Source organism: Chelon labrosus (genome assembly GCF_963514085.1).
Source record: "Chelon labrosus genome assembly, chromosome: 8".
Classification (NCBI taxonomy): Eukaryota; Metazoa; Chordata; class Actinopteri; order Mugiliformes; family Mugilidae; genus Chelon; species Chelon labrosus.
In genome coordinates this window covers 30,430,187-30,456,783 of record NC_140358.1, presented here as the reverse complement: position 1 = coordinate 30,456,783, position 26,597 = coordinate 30,430,187, and the positions used below count along the sequence as shown (strand labels likewise).

The window sequence follows — 26,597 nt, the reverse complement described above, 5'->3', positions numbered from 1 at the left end:
GAAGGCAGCTGATAATCAGAGCGGCTGATTAGCTGCAGAGAAACTCCCAGTATGCACCTGTGCCCCGACACACCTGAGACTCATTGAACCGTATTACAACAACAGAGCTAACAACACTTCAACCCTCAGCTAGCCTTTGTTAGCATTTTAGCAGCAACATGTTAGCCACAGATGTCCTCTGTTAGCATGTTAGCAACAGCTATGTCATACATGTCTCATGTTATTTCTCTCGTTAAGTCAAACGTAGCAGATCAGCTAGTTTTAGTTTTGTTGTTGACATGTTTAACCTGGACACCAGAGACCAGATCAGTGTTCACACCTGGACCTGTTTAACCTGGACTCTAGAGACCAGATCAGTGTTCACACCTGGACCTGTTTAACCTGGACTCTAGAGACCAGATCAGTGTTCACACCTGGACCTGTTTAACCTGGACACTAGAGACCAGATCAGTGTTCACACCTGGACCTGTTTAACCTGGACTCTAGAGACCAGATCAGTGTTCACATCTGGACCTGTTTAACCTGGACACCAGAGACCAGATCAGTGTTCACACCTGGACCTGTTTAACCTGGACACTAGAGACCAGATCAGTGTTCACACCTGGACCTGTTTAACCTGGACTCTAGAGACCAGATCAGTGTTCACATCTGGACCTGTTTAACCTGGACACTAGAGACCAGATCAGTGTTCACACCTGGACCTGTTTAACCTGGACTCTAGAGACCAGATCAGTGTTCACATCTGGACACTAGAGACCAGATCAGTGTTCACATCTGGACCTGTTTAACCTGGACTCTAGAGACCAGATCAGTGTTCACACCTGGACCTGTTTAACCTGGAACCTAGAGACCAGATCAGTGTTCACACCTGGACACTAGAGACCAGATCAGTGTTCACACCTGGACTCTAGAGACCAGATCAGTGTTCACATCTGGACCTGTTTAACCTGGACTCTAGAGACCAGATCAGTGTTCACATCTGGACCTGTTTAACCTGGACTCTAGAGACCAGATCAGTGTTCACACCTGGACAGGGGTAATCAGATTACTCAGGACAGGTGTAATGAACCCAAGTAAGAAACTTGTCTCCATCTTTACACCTGGGACAAGCTTTGTTCACTGAACAGAGACATGTTTAAATAAAGGTTTCAACTCACATTCATGTTGCTCGTAGGGAGGGTAGTTCAGCCTCACGGCGATGAGGATGAAGAAGATGAAGAGCGGCCAGACGATCTCCACCAGGAGCTGGAGCTGAGACACACAGGGATAGAAATCAAACGCACACATTAAATTAGAACAGGAAGAGCTGCACCATTAGCTGCAGGAAGTCGCTCCAGGCATCAATAATAAATGTTGTTGATCAGCAGCTCAGAGCTCAGAGCTCCAGCTCCAGCTCCACCATCAACCATCAACCATCAACCATCAACCATCAACCAGCACCACCATCAACCATCAACCACCATCAACCATCAACCAGCACCACCATCAACCATCAACCAGCACCACCATCAACCAGCACCACCATCAACCATCAACCACCATCAACCAGCACCACCACCAATTAGCAGTACCAGTATTCAGAGTATTAGTACCAGTATTCAGAGTATTAGTACCAGTATTCAGAGTATTAGTACCAGTTAGTACAAGTATTCAGAGGGTGAACACTGACCGTCTGTCGGCGTCTGTAGGTGAAGTTCTTCCACAGCAGCAGTCCCAGCTGAGTGGACACGGACATGTCTGTGGATCGGCCTCGTTCTGTCTGTGATACAGGTCAAAGGTCAAAGGTCACTCAGAGCTGATCACCTCTATTGATCAGTACAACTAAGCAGCTGCTTGATCACTGCTGGGGGAGGAGGGGGAGGAGGGGGAGGAGGGGCATCAGAGAGCATTTACAAGTGTGTAACCCCCCCCCCCCCCCCAATCATTCACATTGGATACAGAAAACGGGGCGTTGATTCAATCAAACTGATCAAAGAATTACACCTCATCACTAATTAATCAATAAGTCAATAACCTTTCTACTTCTAGATTCAAATCTAGATTTTAACATTAAATCTGGATTCAAACATTAAATCTGGATTCAAACATTAAATCTGGATTCAGACATTAAATCTGGATTCAAACATTAAATCTGGATTCAGACATTAAATCTGGATTCAGACATTAAATCTGGATTCAAACATTAAATCTGGATTCAGACATTAAATCTGGATTCAAACATTAAATCTGGATTCAAACATGTGGACTCATCAGTTTTCAGAGAAGTTTTTTTTTTGATGGCCTGTTTCTGATTCTGGTTAAAAGAGTGAAATGTTGAATGGAGTCTGGTGAGGAGCTGCTGCAGCGCCACCAGGGGTCGAGACACGGAGGAGACCAACAAACTTGTCTTTAAACAAACTCTCAATCATTTAATCAACTCAGTTAAAACTTCAGAGAAACACCTGGAATTTACCTGATGTCACCTGAACTCACCGTCCACCAACAAACCAGCAGCTCTCAGTCTGCTCACTTTCAACTTTAAAACTTTCAACTTTAAAACGTTAACAGACAAAACAGGGAGACTTTAAACCGGATTAAAGACACGCTCAGGTAGGTAACAGGTAGACAGGTAGACAGGTAGAGGTATTTACCGAGACGCAGTCGTGTCTCAGTCCCGGTGTGTCCGCTCCTCCTCCGCCTTCCTCCAGCAGCATCTGCTCCTCTTTGAGCTGCAGCTGCAGAATAAAACTCACCGGAGTCAACGGACACGAACCAATCACTGCTTCCGCCCCGGACCTTCAAAATAAAAGCCAGAGTGGTTGCTGGTCATTTTATACAAGTTTTATTATTTCAGAGACAAGAACAACAAGAATCATGATAATGTGTTGACTGCGATGAACACATGTAAATGACATAAACATTTAAATGATGAATGAATGAACTCCTGACGGTCCAGTCACACCATGGGTGAAGTGGTGATGACACTCTGACCTCTGAACACACTGATGATGATTTTAGCTGACATGCATAGTTCTCTAACTTTTTTCTTGCTATGCTACTAGCTTAGCTTAGCTGCTATTACAAGGTAGCTAGCTTTGACTCTCACTCTCTGAGACATAGAGATGGTTATCTGTTATTTTTATGTTGAAGTTGTTGTTCTGAGCTAACACTCCATGCATGTACAGCTTCAAATCATATTTAAATGATGTGAAATAAACAGTTTAATGTCGGAACAAGTTAACAAATGAAATGAGTCGGTTTAGAAACTGTTTATAATAAAACTGAACGGTTCTCTTCAAACTGCTGTCCGGTTTTTATTTTGTTATAGTCAAGTTCGGCAGCGCTTCCGGTCACACTGAACGGAAGTTGACGCAGCTGTGAGGGAGCGGGGTTACTGTCGGTCACTGACCAGCTGTGTTTAGCATTTCACAATAAAAGACTCTCCTGCTGATGTTTCACAATAAAAGACTTTCCGCTGTGAGTCATCTGATGAAGGAAACTCGGGTGAAAGGGAAACGGCTGTTTATGTTTATCTGTTTGTTTACATGTTTGTTTGTTTATGTTTGTTTACATGTTTGTTTGGTTATGTTTGTTTACATGTTTGTTTGTTTATGTTTGTTTACATGTTTGTTTGTTTGTTTATGTTTGTTTACATGTTTGTTTATCCCTTTGTTTGTTTGTTTGTTTATGTTTGTTTACATGTTTGTTTATCTCTTTGCCCGTTTGTCTGTTTATGGAGCCCAGCTACAGGTGAGTGGATTTCAGGAAGATGCAGTGAACACAGGAAGTCCAGGTGATGATGAAGATGATGATGAAGATGATGACGGTCACTTTACAAAGAAGTTATAGAACTGGTGGACTATGAGTGGACAGGTCATCACAGTATTACAGCGCCCCCTGCTGTTCTAATGTGATCATCACGTGTCAGAGAATGAATGAATGAATGAATCAATGTGCTGCCCTCTGCTGGTGAACAGGATGAATAGTGATGCAGTCAGTTACTGATGAGTTCAGCTTCATTGAAGAAATAGTTTGAAGTCTAAAATAAACCAATATTACATATCAGAGAGGAGCTCCTCTAGGATCCAATCAGAGTCCATGTGTTCAGAGGTGTGGTTTGGTTTAAATGACAGATGTCATGTTTGGAGATGAACCAACACTGCATCATTCCAGCATCAGAACCTCCTCCCTCCATCAAACATGGGGGTGCTAATGTCCTGGTTTGGGCCTGTTCTGCTGCATCTGGACCAGGACGGCTTGTCATCATTGATGGACCAATGAATTCTGAATTCTACCAGTGAACTCCAAAAGGAAATGTCAGGACATCTGTCCATGAGCTGAATGTGAAGAGAAACTGGGTCATGCAGCAAGACAACGAGAACCAAGAACACAAGTGGTTCTACAAAAGAACGGTTAAAGAAGAACAAGATGAATGTTTAGGAACGGCCAAGTCAAAGTCCTGACCTTAATCCAATAGAAATGTTGTGGAAGGACCTGAAGCAAGCAGTTGATGTGAGGAAACCCACCAACATCTCAGAACTGAAGTGGTTCTGTTCTGAGGAATGGGCTAAAATTCCTCCAAGCTGCTGTAGACCACTGATCAGCAGTTACCAGAAACATTTAGTGACAAGGAGGTCACAGGGAGAACATGATATGTAATATTGGCTCACTTTAGTCTTTATGTTCCAGGTGTTTAGTCGGGTTCTTTGTCAACTTTCAGGATGTTTTGAGTCATTTTATGAAGAAATGTGAAAAAACTTGAGTATGTTAAACTTATGACATGCAGAATACCCCCCCCCCCCCCCCCCTCCCTCTCAGACTGGTACAACAGTAAACAATAAGACAATGACCCTCTGTCCTCTGCAGCCTGTTCAGACACACACCACTGCTGTCCTCAGTCTGACAGGAGCACCAGGACCATCCAGGACCATCCAGGACCTTCCAGGACCACCCAGGACCATCCAGGACCACCCAGGACCATCCAGGACCATCCAGGACCACCCAGGACCTTCCAGTAGTATGGACCCTAAGCGTCTGTCCTCAGGCTCTCAGCAGCAGGTTCGACTCAGACTGAAGGTAAAAGATCTAAGCCGTCCTTAAACACAACACACAAGACGTCCAGTGGGTCAGAATCAGTCCTGATCTGATCGGCTTCATTACAACTACAGCTTTATCATCTACAGCTTTATCATCTCCAGCTTTATCATCTGCAGCTTTATCATCTACTGTAGTTAATAAATCTGTAGCAACATGAACTGATGATCTCTGATGAGTCTTGTTGAGGAGACAGACGTCCATCATTAGCTCACTGACTTCATGACATTTCTTTCATGGTCGTTCATGTCAGCTAACGGTTAGCTGAAGCTAACTAAAGCTTTGGTTAGCTTCAGCTAACTTTAGTTAGCGTTAGTTAGCTTCTGCTGGCTACTTTATTTCACAAAGTTGCTAATGATCAGAGGAGCTGTGTTTCCTCATGTTGTTGTTGTTGTGTGTTGTTGTGTACATGTATATGCAGTATTGTATGTGTGAGTTGTGTGTAGCTATTGTGTGTATACACAGTGTCTGTTGTGTATACACCGATACGGCATAACATTATGACCACCTGATATTGTGTTGGTCCCTGCCCCATGGAGACCTGGACTCCTCCTGGACTCCTCCTGGACTCCTCCAGACCTCTGGAGCACCAGATCCTTTAAGACCTTCAGGTGAAGGTGTGGCCTCCATAGATCAGACTGGTTGTTGTGTTCCTGCTGGAAGAGTCCGTCTCCATGAGAGGGTGAACATGGTCGATGCTGGGGGAGGAGCTTCGAGTCAAAGGGACATCCACATGGATGGAAGGACCCAAGGTCTCCCAGCAGGACATGGACCAAACATCACACTGACTCTGCAGGCTCGTCTTCTTCCCATAATGCATCCTGGTGCCATGTGTTCCCAGCATCAGACCAGGCCACCTTCTTCCATTGCCCCGTGGTCCAGTTCATGTGGACAGGGGTCAGCATGGCCCCCCTGACTGGTCTGAGGCTATGGGGCCCTGAGAGACACTATCACCTTTCTATCAGAACCAGCATTAACTTCTTCATCAGTCCACACGGGTCACACCAATGAGCCTGTCTCTGGTTCACCCCTGTCCCGTCCTTGGACCACTGTTGATAGGAACAAGTCGTCCAGCCCAAACACTTTGGTCAAATCTTTACTCAGGACAGAAAATCCACTTACTGAGATTATATCCCTTCACCTGTCACCGGTCATAATGTTATGGATGCTCAGTGTATATCTGGTGTCTGGTGACTGGTGTGTAGTAGTTGTGTAGTGGTTGTGTACATGTCCAGTGGTGACTGGTGCAGACTGGACTCAGTGACGTCATGTCTGACTCATGTCTTTTAGTTGAACCTCGTTGTTTTTCTACAGATGAAACTGAAGCAACACAAAACGTTCATTGTTCACACAACACAGCAATAATAACACACACACACACACACACACATGTAGTGTCGCCTAGTGGTCGCTGTTTTACTGTATGACTGTGACACGTGACCTCAGATCCTTTTCAGAATGCCTCCAGTTAAATTGATTGTTTCCTGAAGTGGAAACAGCGCCACTCTGCCGTTAGTCTCCACTCAGTGGTCAGATTCGGTACTGCAGCTCCGCCGGCTTGTTGTTCATCTCCGCTCAAGCTCGGCCGTCAATTGCGCATGCGCAATGAGATGAATGGCCGCTGCACCTGACGGCCCACCAGGAAGTGTGGCGGACAAATCCTCGGCCGTTAATCCCCATTCGGTACGGTAACCGGAGGAGGCTCCGACAGTAGCATGCTCAGCGGGCCGGTGCGCTCAGTCTGACCGTCGGGACCGTCTCCGCTGCGGGATCGGGGGCCGTCCGTCTCCTCCCCCTGCCTATCGGGCTTCAGACCCCCGCTGCTGCTGAGCTGAAGCTCCGTGAAGCTCCGTGAAGCTCCGGACACGTCCACCCTGACTGCAATGGGATGCTGCGGTAGTGCGGAGGTAAGCACCGCCCGGTCCGGTCCGGTTCGGTCCAGTTCCAGCCCCCCCGCCCCCGATCCCGGTGTGTCCTTCAGCAGAGCGTCGGTGTGCGTTCATTTTTTCACCGTTAACGGAGAACCGGTCCCGGGAAGCAGAGAGGGCCGAGCTCGGATTAAAGCCAGCACCTCCCATAATCCAATTAGCTTCTCCCGGGAGCCGGCGGGTCACCGGGGCCTGTCAGCGGCTCGGTTGCTCCGGTAAACAGAGTGTGTCCTGGTTCAGGATGGGACCGAGCCGAGCTCCCGGCCCGGGGCCCGGACAGGGTGTATCCCGGCACGGCCCGTAGCCTCAGACCGGGTCGCTGTCTGACTGTGACCGTGTTTGTGTGTGTTTCAGAGGACAAAGAGAGAATGGAGACCGCTGGAGGACCGGAGCTGCACCGACCTGCCCTGGTTCCTGCTCTTCACCGTCTTCTGCGTCGGCATGGTAACCGGGGGGGAGCCGCCATCAGCACCGGCACCGGCACCGTGTTTACACAGAGAGAGAGAGGATTATAATATATACTACTACTATATGTACTACTACTATATACTACTACATATACTACTACAATATACACTACAATATATACTACTACTATATGTACTACTACTATATACTACTACAATATACTACTACAATATACACTACTACTATATACTACTACATTATACACTACAATATATACTACTACTATATGTACTACTACTATATACTACTACTATATGTACTACTACTATATACTACTACATATACTACTACATATACACTACAATATATACTACTACTATATGTACTACTACAATATATACTACTATATATACTACTACTATATGTACTACTACTATATACTACAATATATACTACTACTATATGTACTACTACTATATACTACAATATATACTACTACTATATGTACTACTACTATATACTACAATATATACTACTACATATACTACTACAATATACACTACAATATATACTACTACTATATGTACTACTACTATATACTACTACAATATACTACTACAATATACACTACAATATATACTACTACTACATATACTACTACAATATATACTACTATATATACTACAATATATACTACTACAATATACACTACAATATATACTACTACTATATGTACTACTACTATATACTACTACATTATACACTACAATATATACTACTACTATATGTACTACTACTATATACTACTACAATATACTACTACAATATACACTACAATATATACTACTACTATATGTACTACTACTATATACTACTACAATATACTACTACAATATACACTACAATATATACTACTACTATATGTACTACTACTATATACTACTACATATACTACTACAATATACACTACAATATATACTACTACTATATATACTACTACAATATATACTACTATATATACTACAATATATACTACTACAATATACACTACAATATATACTACTACTATATGTACTACTACTATATACTACTACATTATACACTACAATATATACTACTACTATATGTACTACTACAATATACTACTACAATATACACTACAATATATACTACTACTATATGTACTACTACTATATACTACTACAATATACTACTACAATATACACTACTACTATATACTACTACATTATACACTACAATATATACTACTACTATATGTACTACTACTATATACTACTACTATATGTACTACTACTATATACTACTACATATACTACTACAATATACACTACAATATATACTACTACTATATATACTACTACAATATATACTACTATATATACTACAATATATACTACTACAATATACACTACAATATATACTACTACTATATGTACTACTACTATATACTACTACATTATACACTACAATATATACTACTACTATATGTACTACTACTATATACTACTACAATATACTACTACAATATACACTACAATATATACTACTACTATATGTACTACTACTATATACTACTACAATATACTACTACAATATACACTACAATATATACTACTACTATATGTACTACTACTATATACTACTACATATACTACTACAATATACACTACAATATATACTACTACTATATATACTACTACAATATATACTACTATATATACTACAATATATACTACTACAATATACACTACAATATATACTACTACTATATGTACTACTACTATATACTACTACATTATACACTACAATATATACTACTACTATATGTACTACTACTATATACTACTACAATATACTACTACAATATACACTACAATATATACTACTACTATATGTACTACTACTATATACTACTACAATATACTACTACAATATACACTACAATATATACTACTAATATATGTACTACTACTATATACTACTACTATATGTACTACTACTATATACTACTACATATACTACTACAATATACACTACAATATATACTACTACTATATGTACTACTACTATATACTACTATATATACTACTACTACTATATACTACAATATATACTACTACTATATGTACTACTACTATATACTACTACATATACTACTACAATATACACTACAATATATACTACTACTATATGTACTACTACTATATACTACTACAATATATACTACTATATATACTACAATATATACTACTACTATATGTACTACTACTATATACTACTACAATATATACTACTACTATATGTACTACTACTATATACTACTACATATACTACTACAATATACACTACAATATATACTACTACAATATATACTACTATATATACTACTACTATATACTACTACAATATACACTACAATATATACTACTACTATATGTACTACTACAATATATACTACTATATATACTACTACTATATACTACTACAATATACACTACAATATATACTACTACTACTAAATATACTACTACTACTATATACTACTACATATACTACTACAATATATACTACTACTATATACTACTACATATACTACTACAATATACACTACAATATATACTACTACTACATATAATACTACAATATACACTACAATATATACTACTACTATATGTACTACTACTATATACTACTACAATATATACTACTATATATACTACAATATATACTACTACTATATGTACTACTACAATATATACTACTATATATACTACTACTACTATATACTACAATATATACTACTACTATATGTACTACTACTATATACTACTACATATACTACTACAATATATACTACTACTATATACTACTACATATACTACTACAATATACACTACAATATATACTACTACTACATATACTACTACAATATATACTACTATATATACTACTACTACTATATACTACAATATATACTACTACTATATGTACTACTACTATATACTACTACATATACTACTACAATATACACTACAATATATACTACTACTATATGTACTACTACTATATACTACTACATATACTACTACAATATATACTACTACTATATACTACTACATATACTACTACAATATACACTACAATATATACTACTACTACATATACTACTACAATATATACTACTATATATACTACTACTACTATATACTACAATATATACTACTACTATATGTACTACTACTATATACTACTACATATACTACAATATATACTACTATATATACTACAATATGTACTACTGCTATATGTACTACTACTATATACTACTACATATACTACTACAATATACACTACAATATATACTACTACTACATATACTACTACAATATATACTACTATATATACTACTACTACTATATACTACAATATATACTACTACTATATGTACTACTACTATATACTACTACAATATATACTACTACTATATGTACTACTACTATATACTACTACATATACTACTACAATATACACTACAATATATACTACTACTACATATACTACTACAATATATACTACTATATATACTACTACTACTATATGTACTACTACAATATATACTACTACTATATGTACTACTACTATATACTACTACATATACTACTACAATATATACTACTATATATACTACTACTACTATATACTACAATATATACTACTACTATATGTACTACTACTATATACTACTACATATACTCCTACAATATATACTACTATATATACTACAATATATACTACTACAATATATACTACTACTATATGTACTACTACTATATATACTACTACAATATATACTACTATATATACTACTACATATACTACTACAATATATACTACTACTACTATATAGTACAATATATACTACTACAATATACACTACAATATATACTACTAAATATACACTACAATATATACTACTACATATACTACTACAATATATACTACTATATATACTACTACAATATATACTACTACTATATGTACTACTACTATATATACTACTACAATATATACTACTATATATACTACAATATATACTACTACAATATACACTACAATATATACTACTACATATACTACTACAATATACACTACAATATATACTACTACATATACTACTACAATATATACTACTATATATACTACTACTACTATATAGTACAATATATACTACTACAATATACACTACAATATATACTACTACTACATATACTACTACATATATACTGCTATATATACTACAATATATACTACTACAATATAAACTACAATATATACTACCACTACTATATACTACAATATATACTACTACAATATATACTACTACTATATACTACTACAATACTACAATATATACTACTACAATACATACTACTATATATACTACTACAATATATCCTACAATATATACTACTACAATATAAACTACAATATATACTACCACTACTATATACTACAATATATACTACTACAATATATACTACTACTATATACTACTACAATACTACAATATATACTACTACAATACATACTACAATATATACTACTACAATACATACAACAATATATACTACTACAATATATACAACAATATATACTTCTACAATACATACAACAATATATACTTCTACAATATAAACTACAATATATACTACCACTACTATATACTACAATATATACTACTACAATATATACTACTACTATATACTACTACAATACTACAATATATACTACTACAATACATACTACAATATATACTACTACAATACATACTACAATATATACTACTACAATACATACAACAATATATACTACTACAATATATACAACAATATATACTTCTACAATACATACTACTATAATATATACTACAGTGTATACTATAGTAACTGTCCAGGGTGTTCCCCCGCCTCTCGCCAGATGACAGCTGGGATAGGCTCCAGCAGACCCCCGTGACCCGTGGGCGACCAAACGGGTATAGAAGATGAATGAATGAATGAATAATACAGCAGCTAACATAATAATAATATAATAAACATCAAGGATGCACCGAATATTTGGACACCGAAAAATTTCGGTTGAAAATGGAACAAAAGAGCATTTTCGGTTTTCGGCCAAAAGACTTTTATCACCGAAACAGGATGTTGTGATGACGCAAGCAACAACCGCAGCCAGCACGGGCATGTCTGCCGTGTGGACGTATTTCAATATATAAAGTATTACATAAATATTATATAAAGATCCACTGATAGTGATTTGCAAAACGTGTGATGCTGAAATTTCCAGAGGCTGCATCTGCAAAGAATTTCTCCATGTGGGTTTAATTTATCAGCTGAAATCCAAACATCCAAGCGAGGAAGTTTCCCAGTGATGGTGCCGGTGCTCATTACGTCGATCACGATCGACCGGTAGATCGTGAAGGCAGTGCAGGTAGATCACGTGCCATTGGGAAGAAAATAGTCTAATCATGTATCTGCTGCACCTCCAAAACAAACAGCAAGACAAACGTTCACCTTTATGTTTTGTTTTTTCACTTTTTATTGCGTCATGCCCGTTCAGCGGCGCAGCTTCAGTTAAGATACCGTCGTTCTTAAAGGGACAGCGCTGTTTCTCTAAAGGTGCAGTGAACCAATAAGCTCAGTCTAACGTCACAGTGGATCGATGCTGATTTCCAGCTGCAAAAGCTTCTGCTCCATTATTATTTAATGTAAACACGAGTGGTCAAGTCAAGTCATTTTATTTTATTTTATATTGTGCATAGTTGGAATGTGCTAAATAAATATTTTCATAATTTTGTAATTGACATATTCTTTGAAACATTAATATTAATTTATGCAATTGCAATGCCTTGATTGTAGTGAGTTAGTAAACAGTCATAGTCATAAATGCAATGGTACTAATAATGGTCATAATCATTTCTTTCGGTGTTTTAGGTTCGGTTTCCGGCTCTGGGCTCTCCAGTTTCGGTTTTCGGTTTCGGCCAAGAATTTTCATTTTGGTGCATCCCTAATAATAATACTATAATAATAGTTTATACAGCAATGCTGCAATTTACAGAGCTCCTTAAAACATCAACAGATTTTCATCTGAGTCCTGAAGACCAACAGAGAGGCACCAACCAATATATTAGACTAAAATGAGCCAATATTACATATCAGAGAGGAGCTCCTCTAGGATTAAACCAGAGTCCATGTGTTCAGAAGTGTTTCCATCAATGTAATGAGACTCAGGTGTGGTTCAGTTCCTGGTTTAGTTGAAATAAATCAGGCATTTGTCTCAGTCTGATCTTCACAACACATGTTTGTGGACAAAGGAGCTTTCTGAGGAGCTCAGAGAAAGAGTTGTTGTTGCTCATCAGGCTGAGCAAGAACACAAGTGGTTCTACAAAAGAACGGTTAAAGAAGAACAAGATGAATGTTTAGGAACGGCCAAGTCAAAGTCCTGACCTTAATCCAATAGAAATGTTGTGGAAGGACCTGAAGCAAGCAGTTGATGTGAGGAAACCCACCAACATCTCAGAACTGAAGTGGTTCTGTTCTGAGGAATGGGCTAAAATTCCTCCAAGCTGCTGTAGACCACTGATCAGCAGTTACCAGAAACATTTAGTGACAAGGAGGTCACAGCAGATACTGGAGACAAGGAGGACATGATATGTAATATTGGCTCACTTTAGTCTCATGTTTATGTTCCAGGTGTTTGGTCGGGTTCTTTGTCGACTTTCAGGATGTTTTGAGTCATTTTATGAAGAACTGTAGAAGATTCTGACGGACACAGAATCTTTTGTGCAGGACTGTAAACTATGACCAACACTTCACCTTCACCTGATAATGTTTTAGTTATTGTATTAATATTGTATTAATAATGTCTTGGTGTTGACTCCATACGTTGCTTGCCTTCCGTTCTGCAGGGCAGCATCTGCGGCTTCACCATCGCCACCGGCGGCGCCTCTCGCCTCGTCTTCGGTTATGACAGCTACGGCAACACCTGCGGTCAACGCAACGAGCAGATCGAAGGCGTCCGGCTGAGCGGCCTCGACCACACAGATAAGAAGTGAGCGCTGTGAATGTGCTGCTGATGCCTGTTCTCGTAGCTCACCTGTCAGGTAATGTCAGGTGACCAGAGTGTGATGTCAGGTGGTGTCAGGTGACCAGAGTGTGATGTCAGGTGGTGTCAGGTGACCAGAGTGTGATGTCAGGTGGTGTCAGGTGACCAGAGTGTGATGTCAGGTGGTGTCAGGTGACCAGAGTGTGATGTCAGGTGGTGTCAGGTAGGGGTGGGGAAAAAAATCGATTCTCCGATTTATTTCGATTCTATCTTGAACGATTCTGTCTCGATTCAAATAAGTTCATAATCGGAATTTTAAAATTAAAATTTTTAATTAGTTCGCCCGCTGCAATATTCTGTGCGCCTGCTGCGGAGCTCAACAGAAAACTCTCCTCTCTGGCCTGCTGATTCTCTGCTATACACGCATGCGCACTTAACACACGTGCGAGTTGTTTACATGCAAAAAAGTTTAAGCGGCGATAAAATGTCTGCAATGGCGAGCGCCTGCTCATACGACCTGCACCGGCTTCTTTAAAAGCTGCCGTATGGCAGCATTTTGGATTCTATGAGGTTGGAGGCAAGGTGGACAAGACTTACACCGTTTGTAAGGTCTGTGGAATTCAAATCAAATACTTCGGAAATACAACGAATGATGCCATGATTTCATTTAGCACTGTTATGTTATTTCTGTTTACTTTTATACCACAATGTGTTGAAATGCAAGCTGAATTGATTGTTGCACTGTTCGTAGAAAGTCATAATTGTTACCCTTGTGACAATGAAAAGCTTTTTCTCTAATAAAAAAAATTAGAGAAGGTAATTCATCTGTTTTTCTTTCTCTAATGATCAACACAATAGTAGGAAGTGATTTGCAAATTCTGAGTAGCAAACTCATATTTAAGAATCTGACCAAACTAAAATATGTGTGTGTGTGTGTGTATATATATATATATGTCACAAAATTTAAAATCACGCATGGAAATGTATGTTAAAAAAAAAAAATCGAGATTAATCGATAATCGTTTTAGAATCGAATCGTTGACCTCTGAATCGGAATCGAATCGAATCGTGAGGTGCCAAGAGATTCCAACCCCTAGTGTCAGGTGACCAAAGTGTGATGTCAGGTGGTGTCAGGTGACCAGAGTGTGATGTCAGGTGGTGTCAGATGACCAGAGTGTGATGTCAGGTGGTGTCAGGTGACCAAAGTGTGATGTCAGGTGGTGTCAGGTGACCAGAGTGTGATGTCAGGTGGTGTCAGGTGACCCGAGTGTGACCAGTGTGGGCTCAGTGCTGCAGCAGGAGCTCAGTGAGTCCAGTGTGGGTTTGAGTCTGTGCAGTTTCTCTGTGGTTCTTTGTTGTTGAGTCCCACGTTTGTCCCACGTCCACATTCTGACATTCCCCGTCTGACTGTCCTCTGCAGGAAGTCACACCGATTCATCCTCGTTAGCTTTGATGCTAACGTCGTAGCAGCTGTAATGTGAGCTGGCATTGGCTCAGCTGGAGATTTACGTTTATGATGTGACAGCCGTTACTATGGTTACAGGTGTTATTATGGTCTGTCCTCTGTTTCCACGGAGACCCTGAATGCAGTGATATTTGCTGATAGTCCTGACTCTGTACACGTTGTGTCCTCTGCAGATTCGTCTTCTTCCTGGACCCCTGCAACATCGACATCGTCCAGAGGAAAATCAAGTCCATGGCCCTGTGTGTGTCCCTGTGCCCCACCGAGGAGCTCAAGACCTACCAGGACCTCAAGAGGTTCGCCATGTCCAACGGTGAGCCCCCCCACCGAGCAGAGGACAGGGGGCTGATGGGAAATGTAGCATGAGCAGTGCTTGACAGTGAGGTCCTCACAGAGATAGAAGAACAGTGGTTAGTTGTAGAGGAAGCAGTGATGTCAGCTGTCCGGACGCTCGTCGTCACGGCGATGACTGAATGTCTGAGTCCATGTGTCCAGCTGTCAGAGGACGGGGACAAAGGACGCTTCAGAGTCTTGGTGCCACCCCACTCTGTCTGTCCTCCAACATGTCAGCCATGTTGTCCATGAAAGACCGCTCTGTCCTCATCTGTCCATGATGATGATGATGATGATAATAATAATAATAATAATAAATTTTATTTATAAAGCACTTTACATCAAAGATCTCAAAGTGCTACAGGTTAAAAAGAAGAAGAAAAGGTTTAAAAAAAAACATCTAAAGGGGACCAAAAGCTTTGCTAAAAAGAAATGTCTTAAGACCTTTTTTAAAACAGTCAGTGGATTGTGGTGCCCTCAAGGTGTCAGGGAGGGCATTCCACAGACGTGGGGCAGCAGCACAGAAGGCCCTATCTCCCATGGTCCTCCGTCTGGTTCTGGGTATGTGGAGGAGGTTTGAGTGAGTGGAGCGGAGGGAGCGTGTTGTGTTTTGTGGATTGATAATGTCTTTGAGATAGGGGGGTGCGTGTCCATGGATGCATTGGTGAGTGAGGAGGGAAACCTTGTACTCAGTCCTGGTGGAGACGGGAAGCCAGTGGAGTGAGTGGAGAATGGGGGTAATGTGCTCATGTTTCCGCACTCTCATCAGGATCCTGGCTGCAGAGTTTTGGATGTACTGAAGCCTCTGCAGACTCTTGCTAGGAATCCCGATGAGAAGTGCGTTACAGTAGTCCAGTCTGGAGGAGACAAAAGCATGAACCAGCTTTTCAGCATCTGAGAGGGAGAGAATGGGGCGGAGTTTGGAAATGTTACGGAGGTGGTAGAAGGAGGTCTTGCAGAGGTGATTTATATGGGCTTCAAACGTGAGTTGAGAGTCCATTTTTACACCAAGATTAGTGACTGTTGATTAAAGGGGGATGTTGGAGCCAGAGAAGGTGATGCTGGTTATGGATGATGATTTGGTCTGGTGAGGGGTGCCAATCAGTATGGCTTCGGTTTTGGAGCTGTTGAGTTGGAGGAAATTGGGCTCCATCCATGACTTTATCTCCTCCAGACAGGAGGTGAGTTTTGATGGGGATGACAGTGAGGATGGGGTTGCTCAGGGGTCGCTGCTCGTGCGGTCGACCGGTGGTCAGCTGAGCAGTTTTTTTCTCTTGTTTTTATTGTTCTTACTTGTTTTTTTTCCGTCCTACACGGTTCCGTCCTTCCACCCTCCTGTCCTGGCTTCTTCTGTTCTTCTTGCCCCCGGGGACAAATAAAGCTTTCTGAATCTGAATCTGAATCTGATGATGATGATGATGATGATGATGATGAAGGCCTCTCTGTCCGTTCTGTTCCAGGCTCCGAGCTGTGTTCCTACGAGTTAGCAGGTCACAAATATCCTGGACTCCCAGAGAGATTCAGCAAGTGTCCCAAACTGCCTGTTCCACCCAGGTACCTGTCCTCCGTCCTCTGACCTTTCTGACCCCTGTCATTGAGCTCTGACCTCTGACCCTTTAACTCTTCTGTCCTCAGCAAGCCGTTGCCGGTCTTTAACCGCTGCACTCCGGTGGACGTGTCGTGCTACGCCAGGTTTGCGGAGGCCGTGGTGACGTTTGTCGGTGATAACAGCGTCCTGCACCGTCTCATCGCCGGTGTGGCGGCCAGTAAAGAGATCATCATCGGACTGTGCGTCCTCGCTCTGGGTGAGAACATGAAAGCATATCGATTTGTCCAGACGTGTTCCGTCATGTGACCGTCAGTGACGTCTGTCTCTGTCTGTCTCTGTCTGTCTCTGTCTCTCAGTCCTCTCCATGATCCTCATGGTGATCATTCGCTACATCTCCGCCGTCCTCGTCTGGATCCTCACCGCGCTGGTCGTCCTCGGATCCCTGGGTGAGGTCACTTCCTGTCTGTGATCCTGTTCTGGTTGTGTTGACCCGCGATGATGAGTGTCCTCTTTGTGTCTCAGCGGGGACCAGCGTCCTCTGGTGGCTCTACATCGACCACCGGCTGTATGGCAACGATACGTCCTCTAAAGCGAAGGAGGAGGCGAAGGATGAGGTGGACATCAGGAGGGACAGCGGACAGGCGCTGCTCGTCTACGCAGCCGCCGCCACCATCTTCACTGTACGTATGTGCGCCGCCGTCGGCGTAGATCGACCGCGGTCGCTGTGTCTGAGTCTGTGTCTGTGTTCAGGTCATCCTGCTGCTGCTGATGCTCTTCATGAGGAAACGAGTGGCGCTGACCATCGCTCTGTTCCACGTGGCCGGGAAAGTCTTCATCCACCTCCCCCTCCTCACCCTGCAGCCCTTCATCACCTTCCTCGCCCTGCTGCTCTTCTGGGTCTACTGGGTCCTGGTGCTGCTCTTCCTGGGGACCACGGGTCAGTGTCAGCACCAGAACACCACAACGCCATGACATCATGAGACACCACGACACTATGACACTATGACACTATGACACTCAACACCATAATACTATGACACTTTGTTGCCTCTTTGCCCTGTCTGGATCTGGTCCTGGTCTGTTATCGTGGTCCTGGTCTCTGATCATGGTCTTGGTCCTGGTCTGTGATCCTGTAGGGAACCCGATCCAGAACGAGGAGACAGGGCTGACAGAGTTCAGGCTGACAGGTCCTCTGCAGTACCTGACCTGGTACCACGCTGTGGGTCTGGTCTGGATCAGTGAGTTCATCCTGGCCTGTCAGCAGATGACTGTGGCCGGAGCCGTGGTCACGTACTACTTCACCAGGTGAGTCCACACTGGCTGTTCCAGTAAAGTGTTCTGATGGACTGGAAGACAGAGAGACCAACTGCAGCGCTTTGTCTTCCAGGGACAAGAACCGACTCCCGGTGACCCCGATTCTGTCCTCGGTCCTGCGGCTGGTCCGGTACCACTTGGGCACCGTCGCTAAAGGATCCTTCATCATCACGCTGGTGAAGATCCCGCGACTCATCCTCATGTACATCCACAACCAGCTGAAAGGAAAGGTACGAACACCGAGCGCTGCCTGTGTTGTCTCTGATGAGGACACGGGTGGTGGTTTGACCCGGTCTCATGTCGTCTCTCAGGAGAACGCCTGCGCTCGCTGTTTGCTGAAAGCCTGCATCTGCTGCCTGTGGTGTTTGGAGAAGTGCCTCAACTATCTCAATCAGGTAGCGTCCAGCGTCTTCCTGCTCCTTCCTCCAGAGACGATGGTCTCACCTGTCTGCTCTTATTTCCCAGAATGCATATGCAGCCACGGCTATCAACAGCACCAGTTTCTGCACGTCAGCACGCGATGCCTTCGTCATCCTGGTGGAGAACGCTCTACGCGTCGCCACAATCAACGCCGTTGGAGACTTCGTGCTCTTCCTGGGGAAAGTGAGTCATCAGCTGACAGTCTCTGACCTCTGAACTTCTTCTTGTTGGACCAGTTTCTCCACAACAGGGAGGTCCATCTCTGATGTTAAATGTCCTAGAGTTGGTCTCCTGTAGCGTCCTAAAGTCTGTCCTTGTCTTCCTTGTCTTCTCCTAGAGTTGGTCTCCTGTAGCTTCCTAAAGTCTGTCCTTGTCTTCCTTGTCTTCTCCTAGAGTTGGTCTCCTGTAGCTTCCTAAAGTCTGTCCTTGTCTTCCTTGTCTTCTCCTAGAGTTGGTCTCCTGTAGCTTCCTAAAGTCTGTCCTTGTCTTCCTTGTCTTCTCCTAGAGTTGGTCTCCTGTAGCTTCCTAAAGTCTGTCCTTGTCTTCCTTGTCTTCTCCTAGAGTTGGTCTCCTGTGTCTTCCTAAAGTCTGTCCTTGTCTTCCTTGTCTTCTCCTAGAGTTGGTCTCCTGTGTCTTCCTAAAGTCTGTCCTTGTCTTCCTTGTCTTCTCCTAGAGTTGGTCTCCTGTAGCTTCCTAAAGTCTGTCCTTGTCTTCCTTGTCTTCTCCTAGAGTTGGTCTCCTGTAGCTTCCTAAAGTCTGTCCTTGTCTTCCTTGTCTTCTCCTAGAGTTGGTCTCCTGTGTCTTCCTAAAGTCTGTCCTTGTCTTCCTTGTCTTCTCCTAGAGTTGGTCTCCTGTAGCTTCCTAAAGTCTGTCCTTGTCTTCTCCTAGAGTTGGTCTCCTGTAGCTTCCTAAAGTCTGTCCTTGTCTTCCTTGTCTTCTCCTAGAGTTGGTCTCCTGTGTCTTCCTAAAGTCTGTCCTTGTCTTCCTTGTCTTCTCCCAGATTTGGTCTCCTGTAGCTTCCTAAAGTCTGTCCTTGTCTTCTCCTAGAGTTGGTCTCCTGTAGCTTCCTAAAGTCTGTCCTTGTCTTCCTTGTCTTCTCCTATAGTTGGTCTCCTGTAGCGTCCTAAAGTCTGTCCTTGTCTTCCTTGTCTTCTCCTATAGTTGGTCTCCTGTAGCGTCCCAAAGTCTGTCCTTGTCTTCCTTGTCTTGTCCTATAGTTGGTCTCCTGTAGCGTCCTAAAGTCTGTCCTTGTCTTCCTTGTCTTCTCCTAGAGTTGGTCTCCTGTAGCGTCCTAAAGTCTGTCCTTGTCTTCCTTGTCTTCTCCTATAGTTGGTCTCCTGTAGCTTCCTAAAGTCTGTCCTTGTCTTCCTTGTCTTCTCCTAGAGTTGGTCTCCTGTAGCGTCCTAAAGTCTGTCCTTGTCTTCTCCTAGAGTTGGTCTCCTGTAGCGTCCTAAAGTCTGTCCTTGTCTTCCTTGTCTTCTCCTATAGTTGGTCTCCTGTAGCGTCCTAAAGTCTGTCCTTGTCTTCCTTGTCTTCTCCTAGAGTTGGCCTCCTGTAGCTTCCTAAAGTCTGTCCTTGTCTTCCTTGTCTTCTCCTAGAGTTGGTCTCCTGTAGCTTCCTAAAGTGTGTCCTTGTCTTCCTTGTCTTCTCCTAGAGTTGGTCTCCTGTGTCTTCCTAAAGTCTGTCCTTGTCTTCCTTGTCTTCTCCTAGAGTTGGTCTCCTGTAGCTTCCTAAAGTCTGTCCTTGTCTTCCTTGTCTTCTCCTAGAGTTGGTCTCCTGTAGCTTCCTAAAGTCTGTCCTTGTCTTCCTTGTCTTCTCCTAGAGTTGGTCTCCTGTGTCTTCCTAAAGTCTGTCCTTGTCTTCCTTGTCTTCTCCTAGAGTTGGTCTCCTGTAGCTTCCTAAAGTCTGTCCTTGTCTTCCTTGTCTTCCTTGTCTTCTCCTAGAGTTGGTCTCCTGTGTCTTCCTAAAGTCTGTCCTTGTCTTCCTTGTCTTCTCCTAGAGTGGACTGGATTCAGTCCAATAAATCTTTCAGTCAAAGTTAATGTAGTGTGGAGAGGGTAGCTGGTACCTTGTGTTCTCTACTCCAGAAATGTTCTGGTCATCCAACGCTGCCATAAACTCCCTAACCCTCTCTGGAAGATGTTTCTCCTTGACGCTGTCTCCAGGAAACTTTTCTCTTCTTTTAAACGTTCAGTGTTTGTTGTTGTTGTTTGGGTGCAGCCTTTGACTGAGTGGACTCCATGGATTCTGTTTAGATGATCAACTACTACCACCTCACCTCACATCCACATTACACTAGTTACTGACTAACAGAGGACTACCTTCATGGTTACACACCAGGTTCTGGTTCTAGATGACATTGAGAGTTTCTGAATGTGTCTCCTCAGATCCTGATCGTGACGTCGACAGCGTTCGCCGGAGTTCTCCTCCTGAACTACCAGCGGGATTACGCCGAGTGGCTGCTGCCGCTCATCATCGTGTGTCTCTTCTCCTTCCTGGTGGCTCACTGCTTCCTGTCCATCTTTGAGATCGTGGTGGACGTCCTCTTCCTCTGCTTCGCCATCGACACCAAGTACAACGACGGTACTCCAGGGAAGGAGTTCTTCATGGACAAGGCTCTGATGGTGAGAACGTTGTTTGTTTCTTCTGTGAACATTTATTATAACACAACAAACAGCAGGAGCAATAATCATTCATTTATTCCTCAGAGATTTATTTCCTGACGTTCAGGTTCCTTCAGAATGTTAGTAAATGTTTTCATGGTCATGTAGTGATGTTATCATCAGTCTTACTGCTCTTACTTTGTGTTTGACCCCACCCATCCTCATCGTGTCCCTGTTCCTCTCCACCTGACCCCGCCCCTCTATATCTGGCCCCGTCCCTGCAGGAGTTTGTGGAGAGCAGCCGGCGGTTGGAGCGTGCCGTGGAGCGTGGGCGTAGCCGGGTGAAGGAGGTTGTGTCAGAGGGGGCGGAGATGAAGCCCATGGTGAGTGACAGCTGCAGTGGAGGGGGCGTGTCGAGGCGGAGGAGCTCATTACAGGAGGCAGCTTTGGGGGCGGGCCCAGAGGTGGGCGGCGGGGAGTGGGAGGAGCTTCAGGAGTTCCAGGTGTACTACCTGCTAGTGGGGGTGCTGGTGGACTGGGTGCTGACGGAGCAGAGCGACTTTGTCCTCTGCCTCAGCGAAGACGTAGTCCTCTTCCTCTGCGTCTACCTGCCCACCTCCACCCTCTTCCTGTTCGTCAGCCTGCTGCACACGCCAAACCCCGCCCCCTCCGGCACACCAGCCATTAAACCCACCGCCGTCACCGCCGAGTGCTAACAGACATGCTAACGCTCACCTGCTAACTGATGCATGCTGACTGGATGAGCACTAATGCATCATCATCAACATCATCATCACCATCATCATCATCACCATCATCACCATCACAGGCGTCTCTGTGTAATTTATTTATTTTTCTACTTTTCTATCTTTTCTATTTAAAGTTTTTCAGTTGTTGTTCAGCTCTTTGTGTTTTTTTCCGTTGGGCCTTGTCGTCTCACCGTCGTGCTTTAAGGACTCCTGGCTTCCTGCTGTCAGTGTGCTGGTCCTACAGCGTGAGCAGCCTGAGAGTTTACAGTCGGACTCTGAGACGTGACTCAAATGAAGATCAAAAAGGTCTCAGACGTCTCAAACCTCAGTCTGCTCCTCTGTGGGGCCTTCAGGGGCCTTCAGGAGCTCCCAATCACCCTCAGCTCATCCCATTATTCCCATGATGCTCTGCTCACAGCTCACGTTGAAGCTCTGATAACTCTGTGGGCGTTTCCTGTTTCAGGCTCCGGGGACGAGTTCTGCTTGACCAAAATCAGCCTATGGGACTTCTTAAAGAGACATTCCAGAAGTTTATTTTTACCAACGTGTAACATGTTTACTATGGTTTCACTCCAGGGAAAACAATATTTTAATAAGAGACTGTAAAAACGTAACAATGTAATGAAGCACTTTATACTGAAGCGCTGCAGATTTTAAACCGGCTGATGCATTTTTTCGTAGTGATGTCCTTTTTTACAAAACTCACTGAACTCATCGCTCTGAAGAGTTTTCTTTCTGCGTAACGTTTCTGATCTGGAGGCGAGCTGCCCGTCACATGGACCATACCATGGGTGGCCAGAGGGGCGGGGCCAGCCATAAAGCTCCACCTCTGATTGGTGGAAGAGAGACTGTGAGCTGTCGTCAAGGAAACCCTAAACCCTCACTAGAACAGAAATCTGATTGGCTGATGATCAGTGAGTGTCAGCTGACGACCTGCAAGGTGACAGTCATGCAACTAAATGGGGAAGCTAAGCTAGTGCTGTTGATAACTAGCTAACATGCTATAATGTTTCCTTCCCGTCGTCGTTAGCGTCAAAATAACCTGACACGACTGTTCCTGGAAACTCAAAAACGAAATATTTAAAAACAACGACAAACATGAACCATGTGACCGACGACCGAATTAGCTAACGTCTAACATCTCTTCTTCTTATGCGGTTTATGGACACAAAGGAGAAGTAGCTCCACCTACTGCTCATCATCCATCCCGGAAGAAGTGTTTGATTTATGTCCACGTGTCTCCAAAGATCTTCTAGTTTGACGTTTGGATGAAATCAGGTTTTTTAAATCTTTAAATATGACCCATTTAACAGGAAATGATCATTTAATATTCATATAAACTAGTGCTTTGTAGTTAACGTGTAATTCCTCCTCTGACCAGTGATGGCAGCACCTCCTGTTATCGGAACCACCTCGTTTAAAGTTCCTGTTTTACTTTGTTCAAACTAAAGACATTCATCAGAAAGAGGAAACTAAGCTCTAGACTCTCAACTCGCAGGTCGCAGCCATCCATCAGCTGATCAGTCAGAGTGTCGCCTGGATCCAACTTCCTGTCTGGAGCTGAGCTCTAAAGCCTCCACATTAAATCAAAACCAGAGAAGAAGAAGGTGGAACTTCCTGTCAGCAATAAAACAAAGTGCATCATGTGACCACATCGTCATCGACTAGTCTTCCTGCTTCTGCTTGTTCAACGTGTTCAGGTGATAGAGTCCATGAGAGACAAGGGGACGTTTGATTTGCACCACATTGAGGCGTTTCCTGCAGGTGGAGGCGTTTCCTGCAGGTGGAGGCGTTTCCTGCAGGTGGAGGCGTGTGTGAGGCCGGAGCCAAGCGTCCTCCGTCCAGACTCAGCTGAAGATGCACAGGAAACAAAGCTTCAGCTAAAACATCTTTGAAGGTGGAGAGTCTGGAGATTGGACATCGTTTGTCTTCAGTCAGGTTAAAGAGTCCTGTCCTGACACTAACGGGCAAGTTTTCAGGCCGTGACTGTTCCCATCATGCACCTGTCCTCCAAACACTGTCACTACTGGAGATGGACTCAGCTGATTCCTGGTGATGGCTTTAAAGAAACTGTAGGTTTTGGGGAGATTAACCTGCAGGAGCTGAAGAGTTTCATGATCTTTGACCGACCAATGTTTTGATTCTATTCTTTAATTATTCGGACTTTGGTCGCTGTAATAATCAATGAATCAACAGCCAAAATCAATCAATACTGAACAGCTGATCAGTTATTGACGTGTCCATGGTGTTTTAAATGTTTCACTTGGACACATTTAAATGAACACGTGAGCTAGCATTAGTGAGCTAGCATTAGTGAGCTAGCATTAGTGGGCTAGCATTAGTGGGCTAACATTAGTGAGCTAGCATTAGTGAGCTAGCATTAGTGAGCTAGCATTAGTGGGCTAACATTAGTGAGCTAGCATTAGTGAGCTAGCATTAGTGGGCTAGCAATGGTGGGCTAGCATTAGTGAGCTAGCATTAGTGAGCTAGCATTGGTGAGCTAGCAATGGTGGGCTAGCATTAGTGAGCTAGCATTAGTGAGCTAGCAATGGTGGGCTAGCATTAGTGAGCTAGCATTAGTGAGCTAGCATTAGTGAGCTGTAAACTGACCACAGATCAGTTGAGGTTCTCCAACCACTGCACCAACACAAGGAAACTCTTCAGCTCCTCTGTCACTTATAGAAGAATAATCTGCTTCATTCACCAAATTCAACCAATCAGCACAGAGAGAAGAAGCCCCGCCCACTAAAGGTGTGGGGTTGACAGGTGAGCTGTGAATGCTCCAATCAGAACTGATCCAGACACAATCAAACTGATCGCTGAAGAAATATTTTACCCGTTAGCATCTAGCATGCTAACACCCTCCGCGGCAAAGGTTACTTCCTGTCTGAGGCATGAACGTCCAGAATCAGTTTTTGACCAAAATGAAACGCTCAGCCGGCGAGTTGTTAGGACGACAAACAGGAAGTGGTTGGTGATAGGTGGCCATCTTTGTTTTTCTTCAGAATCAGAGGAGTGTGTTTGTAAACAATAACCTTTATTATTAGAAGAGTCTGTAAATACTGCTAACATGCTAACCAGCTGGCTACATGCTAGCGTTAGCGACACAGTCGTGACTGACGGCGTTAGTGACACGGTTTGAACAAGCTAATTTAAATTTAAACAAACGATGAGAACGAACGAAGCTTCAGTAAAGAAACAGGACTGGATGGAGGGATGATGGGATGAATGAAGGGATGAATGAAGGGATGAAGGAATGGATGAAGGGATGAATGGATGGATGAAGGGATGAATGAAGGGATGAAGGAATGGATGAAGGGATGAATGGATGGATGAAGGGATGGATGAAGGGATGAATGGATGGATGAATGAATCATTAAATCACTGATCAATGGATGAATGAGTGACAGTTCTACTAGAGTCTTAGTTTTCCAGTGGGTTTCTCTGTGTCTCAGAATCAACAGTTTACTGATCTGCTCCTCCTTTCTCCCCCCCCCCCCCCCCCCCCCTTCATTGGTCAGCTCCTCCTCCCCCCCCATTGGTCAGCTCCTCCTTCCTCCCCTCATTGGTCAGCTCCTCCTTCCCCCCCTCATTGGTCAGCTCCTCCTTCCCCCCCTCATTGGTCAGCTCCTCCTT

The 26,597-nt window shown here is 42.7% G+C and overlaps 2 protein-coding genes across 3 annotated transcripts in view; one reads left to right on the top strand and one right to left on the bottom strand.

Annotated features, from left to right (window-relative positions):
- abca1b (ATP-binding cassette, sub-family A (ABC1), member 1B) overlaps window positions 1-2,683 on the bottom strand; it is a 29,855-nt gene extending 27,172 nt beyond the window's left edge. For both annotated transcript variants that reach the window (XM_084550001.1, XM_084550002.1), the window contains exons 1-3: window positions 2,631-2,683; window positions 1,670-1,759; window positions 1,158-1,251 (exon numbers count right to left, since the gene is read on the bottom strand). In XM_084550001.1, coding sequence (XP_084406127.1) covers window positions 1,158-1,251; window positions 1,670-1,735 — 160 coding nt within the window. In that variant the 5' untranslated portion in view covers window positions 1,736-1,759; window positions 2,631-2,683. The remainder of the gene's footprint in view (window positions 1-1,157; window positions 1,252-1,669; window positions 1,760-2,630) is intronic.
- Window positions 2,684-4,998: 2,315 nt separating this feature from the next.
- Window positions 4,999-23,040, top strand: slc44a1b (solute carrier family 44 member 1b; the record flags this gene model as incomplete). Its single annotated transcript, XM_084549855.1, has 15 exons — window positions 4,999-5,055; window positions 7,356-7,445; window positions 14,395-14,537; window positions 16,170-16,306; window positions 17,787-17,880; window positions 17,962-18,131; window positions 18,232-18,321; window positions 18,398-18,555; window positions 18,626-18,812; window positions 19,012-19,180; window positions 19,263-19,419; window positions 19,501-19,584; window positions 19,655-19,792; window positions 21,997-22,233; window positions 22,497-23,040. The coding sequence occupies 15 exons, from the start codon at window positions 4,999-5,001 to the stop codon at window positions 22,926-22,928; spliced, it is 2,343 nt and encodes a 780-aa protein (XP_084405981.1). The 3' UTR covers window positions 22,929-23,040.
- Window positions 23,041-26,597: the final 3,557 nt, after the last annotated feature.